Genomic DNA, 12,329 nt, shown 5'->3' with positions numbered 1-12,329 from the left:
CTAAGAAAGAAGAATCACCTTTAGAATGCCAGTGCATTTACAGACACATAGCACTTCAGGCTGCCTGTCCATCAGCCAGAGAACCAAATGGTTCATCATTCTCATCGACGGCTCAGCCCACCCCCGGCTCACGAGCAGGTACTACACCAGGAGGTTCTCTATTCTCCATTGGGGGACCAGACTTTCCCTGGAATAAGAATAGATACTACTTCCAGTGGTTCCCCATTCTCCACCAGGGGCCCTGGCCAAACCCTCCCTAGAGAACAGATACTACAACAGGTATTCCACCATTCTCCACCAGGGGCCCTGGCCAAGCCCTCCCTAGAGAACAGATACTACAACAGGTATTCCACTATTCTCCACCAATGGGCCCCCTTCATCCTCTGGCATAAGAACAGGTACTAACCTCCTGGTTCTCCGTTCTCTCCAGAGGGATAAGAACAGATACTACACTTGATATAAACAGAGGACTACAATCATTGCACATACATTGGACAGTGTCTTTTCCCGATGTGATCACCGAGCCCTCTCACTTTGGTGGGAATTACGTATATAATTTTTTTCTTATTTCCTACATGCTTTTTGACATGACCTCTGCAGTTTAAAGGTAAGCAATGGAGTTAGGTAAACACTAGTATACAACTGAAAGAAACAGATAAAAAAAACACCCATTATTATTATATTAAATAAAATCAGAATGGACAAAAAGTTCTTATTTGTACATTCTGAAATACAAACTCATTAATGAAGGTGTTTCACTAAGAGAAAAAGATACGAAATATTCATACAACAACAACTCAATAAAATAAATGGCGTAATCATTTCTTACTAATCCCATGCGCTGTCGTTTTATTATACAGGCTCACTGAGTGGCTGCCCAGCGCTCCACAATTCTAAGGGCCTTCCAGAAGGGTTGCCTGGTGGTCACACAATCACAGTGGCCAGGCAGAATTCTCCACCTACCTCCCAGCTTGCAGCCAGGCAAATAGCTTACAAACATGTTGAATTATTAACGTTATGTAAAGAAATTTATATAGGACATGAGAGAAACATTAGACCTCTCTGGGGATATTTATTGGCACTTGATTTATTATGTGCACTACACAATATGCTCAGAATGACCCGGGATTGACCCGGAAACAAAACATTGTGCTACAAATGAGAAATTTATTATATATTTTCTATTGATTTAGGTTACACTTTTTAGCTTAATTTTATTTGTACAGTATGTATATTATTCGAGTCTGTCTTCGAGTATCTCTTTTTTATCATTATTATTATATTTACAAGTGAATCAATTATGTATGCTAATTAGCAGCCAGGAAGTATGGGTATATATACCCCAAGGCACCCTTACCAAGACACCTTGATAAAACTGACAGGGGTCAGCAAAACGCATAGGTGCTTTGTGGATTGCCACCTTCTAACCTTGCCTACTGGATTCATCTGCTTAATCCTCTGGACCTGAGCTCCAAATCCTGGGAGAACTTTTTTCCAAACTTGGATACAAAACACCGCAAACATCGTTGAGGTTGTTCCATCGTGTGGGTACCCTTTGCCCTAATTCAACAAGGACTTACACCTCCAGCGGCCTCCATAATCCATTGGTTCCCCCAAGGACTTTCTACTAAGGACTCACGCCCGGTCCAGTGCAGGTCTTATAATATGAAAGACAAAAATCCACTTACAATATTACTTGTTTTTAACCTTCATTATTATTATTGTTGCTTTTATTTTTTATTCTTACATCCGGATAAATGTATATTTTGTGCCATTAAAATTGTTATTTTTAGACATTGATTCACTTGCAGTTAACTGATTAACTCTTATAGCGCTGCTTCCATTTTTTCCATTTTTGCAGCCAGACAATGAATGGCTCACAGGGGTCTCTGTACATGTTACATTTGCCTCACCTGCACTGCAGCATGCTTTTGTCCTTTTACAAAAAAATGCAGCCTTGCTGACAGGTCTGAATCAGTCTGAGCTGCGGGTGTCTGGAGCCCAGGGGGCATGTAAACGCCACCCCGCCGAATGCACGCCCCCCCCCCCCCCCACCCCTGTGAACGGCTGCGAACACAGGGGGGAAATGATTCACTATCAAATTATTTTTCCCCTGCTCTCAGCGCTGAATGTGTAAGAACACACTCTGCACTGCGAAGGCCGTGGAACGCCTGAGTTTTCTGGGGGACAACAAGAAAAGCTGGTGCACGCCCCCAAATGCCCGCAGGGTGTCATTCACCCTGCAAGAAGCAAGCGTAGTCTAGCCTTCACTTGTTGCCTTCGGGCGGACTCGAGCTCGCACATGCACACTGCATACTGTGCTTATGTGCAAACCTTTGATTATCGATCAGGCCGCAAATTCCCAGTCGATGCCAATGAACTTGTTTCAGTCCATGTCTTTAACCTCCACATTAAAACACATATCTGCACATAGTGCACCTTTTAAACACAAATTTTAAAAATGTCAAAAGAGGAAACTTTGTAATTTTGTATAATGCTTTCAAGGCTTTAGCAAAATGGATGTGATTTAAGTATTTATTTAAGAACATAGAATAAAAAAGATTTCGATCTCTGATAGACAGTACAGATGGAGCCTTCCTCAACTAGCCTTCTCTGGAGAGCCATGGCTCAATACAGTAGGGGATTAGCATTGGATTCAATCCGACAGCTCTGGCTTACTTAATCCTATTTAAGGGACAGATGAGGATGTCTCCATCTGTATATTGCTTTTACATTTAGCTAATGAAAATGCCTTCATTTCAGTACCTTCCCAAATTAGGACTCCAACTTCTTTTTTTATATACTTGAACCAAAAGTTGTCAGTATACGGTTCTTCCAGAAATACCTCCCCCACCCATAGGGATGGTTCACTCGTGGATAAAGGACAGCGAGTGGGCTTCATTGCAACAGCAAACGGAGTGTCCCAGGCTCCCATCTCAGCTCGCGATCCAGTCACCAGCAGTTCAGTGTCTGTATGACTCAAAGTGATGACTACACCAAACCGAAACAGCATCTGCTTCATGGCCACTGCAAAAGAGTAGGATTTTTTAAATAAACAAAAAAAAAAGTGAAATTCTGCCAGATGTGCCAAGGGGCGGGATTATCAGAGGGCGGGAAGGGTAAAATTGCATCGCATCGCATGGCATACAATATTAGCATGCGTGTGATTTCACTACATTAACGTATGTAGGGAAAGTGGGCACCGTGATAATACACAAGTACCCATTCCACATGGCGAGTGTTTCACTGCTACAGTATCTCACTTTACAATATGAAAATTTTGTATAAAATGTATTTTGTTTTTTAACTTTTCAGTGCCAACAGCTCTGTGAGAGATATGCAAAAATGCCAGCATCACTCACATTTGTTATATGAATTCAAATTAAAAATGTTGTGTAAAAAACATGCATTATATTTCATATAAAAGGTAAACATTACAGGTCATTATGATGAATTAAAATGTTTGCTTGGTAATTTTCACACCTATTTTGACAAATTAACTTGGAAATCAAAGGGTTACATTTACCTTGTTGGCACATAAGTGCATTTATCATTAACTACATAGTTATTGGCAATTCACACAATGTACCGTATTTATTTATTTGTAAAAGCAAAGATGCATAAATTTATAAAAAGCTGTCCAAAAGCACTTTAAAAATGCATGCTGGGGCAAAATTGCTTAGCAAAATCGCTTAGCACAAATCACTGCATGTGTATGTGCTCTCTATGAGCGATCTGGACATAAGGAAATCACCTACACTATATAGCTTAGCAAAATTGCTTAGCACACATCTGTACGTGTGTATGCCCCTTATACATATAATGACACTATTATATCAATGAAACATTTATGAACTATATTAATGAATCATGCCTTCAGCAAAATACAAATACTGTACTGAGGCATACTTGCCTACCCTCCCGCATTTAGCGGGAGTCTCCCGCCTTGTCAATCATTCTCCCGGCCCCCCGCAAATCCCTTGGGTCCTCCCGGTTTTTCATCCCCATTGCCCAAAAAAGTGACTGCGCATGCGCGAACGCGTCATTGCGGGGGCGTGGCCTAAATGTGCGACGTCCTGACGTCATTATGATGGCCACCGCGGGGCTGTGAGGAATCAGTGCTGGCCGGTGAACTTGTGTGGTCCGGCAGCAGGAGCGACAGTGGCCTGAGGCAGTGAGTCGGGCAGCGGGAGCCGGCCGGGACTGGAGGCAGGAAGCACAACTGTCAATCAGAGACAGGACTCAGCAGTCAGCTGTGTGAGGAGCGGCAGCTGCAGTAAGTATAACTTTGGGACTGTAACAGCGTACCTCTCTCCCCCCACCCATTAAGCCTGCTTCTTATTGATCCTCCGCTCCCTCCCCCCACCACCACTGGTCCCTGACTGGCACCAAAGACAATTTACTAGCTGCCTGCCTGCCTGCCTGCCTACAAGGGACACTTAAAAGATATATATATATATATATATATATATATATATATATATATATATATATATATATATATATATATATATATATATATATATATATGTGTGTGCATATATATATGTACCCCATCCCTTGCTACACCTGACCCCACTTTCACTCTCTCTCCCATAAACCCCCCCCCCCCCTCTGCCTGACCTCCCCTCTCACCCTCTCTCTTTTTGTACCTAACCCCTCTCTTTTACCCTTAAATCCTCTCACCTCCCTTCTCACTATCACTGACACCCTCTCTATTCCTGAAACTCTCACTCTCCCGTCTAATTTCCTCACTTTCCCTGATGCACCCCTCTACCCCTGACATTATTTCTTTCTCTCTGACACTCTTGTTTCTCTCTTTCTCCGTGATTCCCTATCGCTCTCTCTCCCCCTATTTATAATTCTCCCTCTCTCTAGCTATCTATCTATCTATGGGGGGCACCATCTTTTATCTTGCCACTGGGCGACATGGACGAACTTACGCCACTGCTACCCACCATTGTCCCCACTTCTGCTGTTACCCCGCACCCATTGCCCCCCACCTTCCTGCCCACAGTCTGTCACCCCACACCCTTAATCCCCACCTTCCCACTCACAGATTGTCACCCCACACCTACTACCCACCAGTCATAGTCTGTCACCCCACATCCATTGTGCCCACACCTCCTGTCACCCCACACCTTTTACCCCCACCTTCCTGCTCAGAATGTCACCCCACACCCAGTCACCCAACATCCATTGTCACCCCCACTTGTTACCCCCACCTTCCCACTCCAAACACAGCCTGTCAGTACCTGCTATTCCACAGCATCTACACACTAGTCACAGCACATCACCCCGCACCCATTGTCTCCACTCACCTACACCTACCTTCCTACTCACAGACTGTCACCCACTACCCACCAGTCACAGCCAGTCACCTATACACTCTGTCCATACTCAGTCTATCCCAGAGTTGTAACTAGGGTGGTGCAGATGGTGCTGAGCACACAGCACATTTGCTCTGTGGGGCAGACGTCCACATCCATGCCAACTGGGCACGTATTCCTCAGTGTGCTCCACTGACATCCGTGCTTCATGCTTCCCCCTGCACTCTTATCCCACAGTGATTGTGAGAAGGTGGACAGCACGGGAAAAGACTAGAGGCCTTCTAGGAGTCCAACTCCCCAGCGACCGAACGCAGTATGAGAGCCCCAAGATCCAGAATTGGGAGGAGGACGAGAAGGGAAATGGTTCTTCTCCAGCCCAATCACATGGAGACTACTGCAGACCTCAGCAGGAGGGACCCAGCTCAACCATCTATGACTGCCTAGGCACCCCGCACCACAAGAACCACAAACTGCATCTCTTTGACACCCCACACATCAGAAGGTAAGAATCTCTGAATGTTACATATGTCACACACAGTGATGCCCATTATACATATGCCACACACAGTTACATAGTTACATAGTAGGTAAGGCTGAAAAAAGACTTGCGTCCATCTAGTTCAACCTGGAACCACAGTGATGCCCATTATACATATGCCACACACCGTGATGTCCATTATACATATGCCACACACCGTGATGTCCATTATACATATGTGGCTGTCCGTGTCCCTGCTGTCTCACTCTCTCTCTCTCTCTCTGTGTTCCCACTGTCAGTCTCTCTCTGCTGTCACTCTCCCTGTCCCTTTGGATTTGCTGTCTTTGAATTTTGGCTCATACCGTGTAGCACAATGTGTAATGGGCACTAGTACTAGATAGTATAAGGGGTCCCACTAGTGTGGTGTATAATGTGTATACGGGGTATGTGGCCTACGGCGCGCACAAATAAATCCTTTCTTTTTCCATACCCCCACTTTCAAATTTCCACTTCAAGCACTGTGTGTGTGTATATATATATGTATGTGTGTGTATATATATATATATATATATATATATATATATATATATATATATATATATATAGATAGATAGATAGATAGATAGATAGATAGATAGATAGATAGATAGATAGATAGATAGATAGATAGATAGATAGATATATCTATATCTATCCCTGTGTATATGTGAATCCCTGTGGCTTGGTTGCTTTCTGTAGGTGGTAGGGATTTATCAGTGAGGGTGGCACCACACATTTGCAGTAAAGAGGTGCCTGAAGGCAGTCCCTCTACGAGGGAGTATCACTCAAGTGGCTGATTCAGGTCTCCAAATAGGGACAGCTCCCCAAGATTATTTAGGAACAGATACGTTAACCGAGACCTGGCATGGGGGAGACAGAATTAGGCCACAGTTGAATAGGCACAGCACCATGATAGATATCCTATTAACAGCATAGATACGCATATATATATACGCATACAGTATGTGTCACTAAACACGCCCTTTGAAACATGACACACCCCTTCAATGGTGCGCGACGCTGCTCTCGGTGCATTTTGCTAGCATCTAAAATCTCCCTCATTTTGCTTTTCAAAAGTAGGCAAGTATGTACTGAGGTGTTGCTCACCTCTCAGACACCAGGTGCAGCAGGAGGACTCTATAAATGCATCTTTAGCATGCAGTGGGAAAATAGGGTGTTGTCACACCAGGAGGGGGCATAGCCTCAACGGGAGGGGCGTGGCTTCTTTGCCAACCTCCGCTTTCATCACTCCATAAAGGCTGCAGTACCAGCTCCTACACAATTTCAGGAGCCAGCTGCTACACGTAATGTTACAATAGCAGCAGCACCCAGCTCCTGTCAATGAGCAGGAGTTGGCACTTTCGTATTACCCCTCAGCCCGCAGCACCCGCAACCCCCCCTTCATATTGAAGCAACTGCTTTACAACCCTATAATCAGAAAACAATGTATAACTAAATGTGGCCATACAATGTATCGAAGCAGTGCATGGGGGCCTTCAGAATGGTATACATTCATTGCGCAATAATGGAGATGTCAACGCAGGAAACAACTGCATGGTCAGGATGCTAACTGTCAACATTACCAATGTTGACACTCTGGCAATGTCGACATTTTGAATTTTGACATTAAACATGTCTATCTACCATCCTTGTCAACATCCTGAACTTTGATATTTTATATTCCCCCATGCGCAGTCTTCTTTCCACAACTGATATTTGATATCACACCACTTAGAACTTTATCAGCTATTTCTTTGGTTGCACTAAGTACATGCAAGTAACTAGTGCCTATGTAACTACAGTATTTACACACTTCGTCTTCCTGATTCAAAGGTGGGTGCATTTAAAACATTGGACACCGATGGTAACATGCTAGGGAATGCTGATCAGAATTGCATGGGGATACATGCAATTACAATAGGTGTTCCTTTGTGGGGAGTGTCATTAGTCAGTGGACAGAACTGCCTTGAGGCATTCTGGGCCGATCAGCATAGGCCACTATCGCAGTCCTCATGCACCAAGGGACCTTTGTTCTTGCACTTGTAATGAGAATATAGGGCCTTATTCTAGTTCACTCTTAGAGGCAAATTCCTTCTTAGTTGGACAAAACCATGTGCACTGCAGGGGGCATATGTAACATCTAGTTCATCTCTAAGAGTGAACTAGAATAAGGCCCACAGTCACAGAGTGATTGACAGAAATGATCTGTTGGGGGCGTGATTATCTATGCAGACAAAATATTCTGACAGTGTTGACACTTTTGCAACAATCCTGCTTAGCGATGGGACAAGCATTATGCCCGACGTTTCTCGTTTTCATGTATAGAATGCTAATGTACACATAGTGGCAAATGAGTTTGTGATCACTCCAGTTGGCATCTCTTTTCATTTCAGAACGGAAGCTTCACTTGCTAACATTTGTAATTCTGTAGCTGAGAAATTTGCGATTGCATATGCATACAAACACGAATTAGGCCCATTGTAAGCAAACATAGATTTGCTCTCATGTCTGATGGTGCGGTTGGTGTCCGCTTCATGGTGTGACTATTTGTGCACCGCATCAGACTACTACAGCGGCAGCTCGTGGACATCCCAGTAGACAGATCACCTGTAGCATTAGCATAAATTCTCAGTAGCAAAAGTCGCAGCCCCTACTGCAGCATGATAAAACTTAACTAAAATGATCTACAGTATCTACAAGTAGAAATTGAAGTAAACTGCACTTGACAATCCAATATTTAAATCAGAGAAAAACTTAAAGCTCTGAATTATGCATATTGTGATATATTATACTGATATATATTATTTTGGTCTGAGAGATATGAACACCAAGGCAAGTGGGCTGACATATTACACACATTCTTTAGTAACGACTAGCACTAAACTGTAGCTAAACCACGTTACCCAGATAATATTTATATTCTATTCGGTACTTATGTAATATCTGGGCTCCCGTTTTTCTTATGAGACCGCGTCCGCTCGCCACGCTTCAGGCACGGTGGCTCGCTGCACTCGCCACACTATATAAAATCAACTCCATGCGTAGTTGGATAGTAGAGGTATGAAAAAATGGGGTGCATTTAACATGGGAGCCCAGATAATACATAAGTACCTTCTATTCTATTTATAAGGTGCCACAAGTGGTTCACAGCGCTGTACATATGGCACACGATAGGACGATACAGGGTACACAGAAATAAACATTATAGTAACTGATAAACTAAAACAGAGCACAGGTAACAATTAGAACCACAATTCTCAGTACACGGTAATACAGCCGAGATCTAGGGAAGCAAAGGAGCTGTCTGCGTATTACCAGGGGCAGGTTGTCGTTGGAATATATGAATAATTACAAGTTAGAAGAGCTGTGGTCATATTCTGATGTTCCGATATTCCAGGATTACGATGGTCTGTATACCGACATCTGAATCCAGACTGTTCAAATGCCAGACAGTCCGGATACTGACTGACAGGGGCTATCTTCACTCGTGGGGGTCCACAGAGGGAGACTAGAACCTGTGGAGAGCACAGCGAACCCGCAAGGGGATTCTTTGCGTCACCCCCCCAGTCAGAGTACCGGCAGTCGAGATTAGGGTGTCGCTATACTGGCTGTCGGCAATCATACCACACCCAAATACCAAGCATACACAGTGGCCCTTATTCTGGTTGATTCGCATGGGTCTGAATTAGCACCCTTGCGAGTCAACCAGAACACGCCCTTCAAATGTTGGTACGCCTCCCCCCCCCTGAACGCCAGGTTCATTCACTCAGCATGTGAATGGATGTTTTAGCACCCACAATGAATTGGATCTGATTCCATAGGTGTGTGCCAGCGGTGAATCACCGTTGGCACACACCTTTGTGTAGGGGCGGTCAAGGGCAGAGAGTGATGAGTGGTGGGGTGGGCATTGCCAGTGCCAGGCAGCTGCGAGGTGGATGCCAGGCAGCAGTGAGCAGCAGGTGTCAGGAGGCGGGACAGAAAGTGGCAGCAGAATTTCAAAAAAACACTTTCCAAAGACTGGCCGTCTAGCTGGAAGGCTGCTGATTGGCTGCCCCCCCCCCCCCCCGCAGCTCCCCAGTTTTACATGCGATAAATCGCATGTAATTTATCACATGTAAAACTGGCACATCAAGTGCCAAATCGTAAGGGAGCCCCTCTTGTGGTATTGCCGAGGGAGCTCAAGGGGATTTGCGTAGTGCGGGGATTCCGGCGGCTGGTGGGTGTGCATCAGCAGGGCTGCCTTTACCTGCTTGCTAGGCTGCGAATATACACAGCCTAGCGAGCAGGTCTGAATTATCCCCCAAGCACAATGTGCCTCATTTACTCATTTACTCCATGTAAAGCACAGATACTTCCAGCAATGTAGCAAATATACAGGCATTTTAGCATATTACAGTATGTATTATTTCCTCAATAGATGAAACAGAAAAATATGATTAAAGATGTGATAAAATTTGTTTTTGTTTTATTGTACATTTTTGTAGGCATTGATGCACTGTTAGGAGTAAATTTGAAGATTTAAGATTTAAGAAGTTCTTTTGAAGATGGGATGTTGCCCATAGCAACCAATCATATTCTACTTATTTATTTAGCACCTTCTCGAAAATAATAAAATCTGATTGGTTGCTATGGGTAGGGTTACCAACTCATCCCTTTAATCCGGGACACATATTAATTACACAGATTCTGTGGCTGGCTTTCACCTGGTTTTAAACTGCCACAGAACCTGTGTAATTAATATGTGTCCCGAATTAAAGGGATGAGTTGGTAACCCTAGCTATGGGCAACAACCCATCTTCAAAAGAAATCCCATGTAATAAATTTACCCCATATTGTGAGACGTGTTTATTAAAAAGTTGAAGCAATTTAGATTTAAATTTAGATTTATAGCCAAGTACACAGGGGGTGATATTAGCCAGTATCCCAGGCTAAATGGTCGCTGAGCGACCATATCACCTGTTTTTTGTGTGTACAGGGTGATAAATCGCAAGGAGTGCGCTCCCGCAGCCAGCCCTAAATGGTTGCTAGTTTTGACTTTTCAGTAGTGACTTGTCAGTCAGTCGCTGAAAAAAACAGATGTCACTGAGAGACCATATGTCACAGTGTGTGCACACCTAAACAAATAATAGGCTCAGCTAAGGTGCCCATACATGTTGCGATAACAGCGTGCAATGCAACGCATTATCGGGTGGATCGCATCGCAACACATGCGTTGGCAGTACAAAAAGTATGTGCAGCACATAATTTTTGTACTGTGCGATGCGATGCCCGCGGGAGCATTGCACAATGTGTATGGGCACCTTTAATAATAAATAAAGCCAAGAATAGCAGAGGATCCATGTGACGTGAGGAAAGCAGCCAAATTCTGAATCTATGTAGTCTTGCCATGTGACTCCAGTCAGTGTTGCTGTTCTCTGTGCTGCTGTATCTCCGCCCTATAAGGGGGAGGAAGCAGAGAAGCTATACATACCATACTAGCACTGTATAACAACAAGCAGCCAGCGACACAAACCTGACAGGTCCCCTAGTCTGTAAATATGAATACTGGGGCGTACAGGAGGCTGATGTAAATATGTATAACTGTTCCTGTACCTTCCTGTGCAGCTCAGCTCAGGCCTGGAGGACAAGCCCGGTTGTATTTGCAGATCTGGCTGGGAAGCTGGCACAGACAAGTCCTGGAGCTGGGAGCACCCCCTCCCTCCCTGAGCAGAGAGGCGAGCACCCCCTCCTTCCCTGTGTGTGTGTGTGTGTGTGTGTGTGTGTATGTGTATGTGTGTGTGGGATGGGTCAGACATCATTATAAGGAGGAGGAGGTTGCTGTGGTGGGGGAAAGTGATATTTAAAGCCACTATATAAAGAACAACATACATGCTGCTGATGTTTCACTATATTTATGTTATACAGCTGTGCTATGCTACATATCACAGAGAAAGCTATTATTATCCTTTATACAGTATTGTATGCCCTACTCCTCTCCAAGCAGTGACACAGTATACATTGTACCTTCTCACTCATGAGTCATTTATTTTTATGTCTATTCTCTGAAATATAATCAACAAGACAGGTCACTGCAGAAGGGAATCATACTTAAAGCAAAGGGTTATTTGTCCTGGTACTGCCTCCGCTGCATGCAAGTCCCCCCTTGGCAACAGGTATGCAAGTCTCCCCTGGCAACGAGCATGCAAGTCTCCTCCTAGCAATGAGCATGCAATTCTCCCCTTAGCAACGAACATTCACATCTCTCCCTGGCGAGAGCATGCAACTCTCCCCCTAGCAATGAGCATGCAGCTCTCCCCCTAGCAACAAACATGTAATGTCATTTTTAAACCTGGAAAACGAGCATCGCATCAGTGTATGCTTCAACTGTCTTTTATTTAATTTGAATTTGTACTGTAAATCATTATTATTATTATCATTATTATTATTATTATTATTATTTTTTACTCATCTATGTTTTGTAAGGCACTGTGGAACTTTTGTGG

The 12,329-nt window shown here is 44.0% G+C and overlaps 1 protein-coding gene across 1 annotated transcript in view; it reads right to left on the bottom strand.

Annotated features, from left to right (window-relative positions):
- The window catches only part of EPM2A (EPM2A glucan phosphatase, laforin), a 62,737-nt gene extending 51,187 nt beyond the window's left edge, over positions 1-11,550 (bottom strand). The window contains exons 1-2 of the mRNA XM_083176130.1: positions 11,440-11,550; positions 2,767-3,027 (exon numbers count right to left, since the gene is read on the bottom strand). Coding sequence (XP_083032256.1) covers positions 2,767-3,022 — 256 coding nt within the window. The 5' untranslated portion in view covers positions 3,023-3,027; positions 11,440-11,550. The remainder of the gene's footprint in view (positions 1-2,766; positions 3,028-11,439) is intronic.
- Positions 11,551-12,329: the final 779 nt, after the last annotated feature.

This window comes from Crinia signifera, chromosome 3 (assembly GCF_055691185.1).
Source record: "Crinia signifera chromosome 3, ASM5569118v1, whole genome shotgun sequence".
Lineage (NCBI taxonomy): Eukaryota > Metazoa > Chordata > Amphibia > Anura > Myobatrachidae > Crinia > Crinia signifera.
This window is presented reverse-complemented; position numbering and strand designations above follow the sequence as displayed.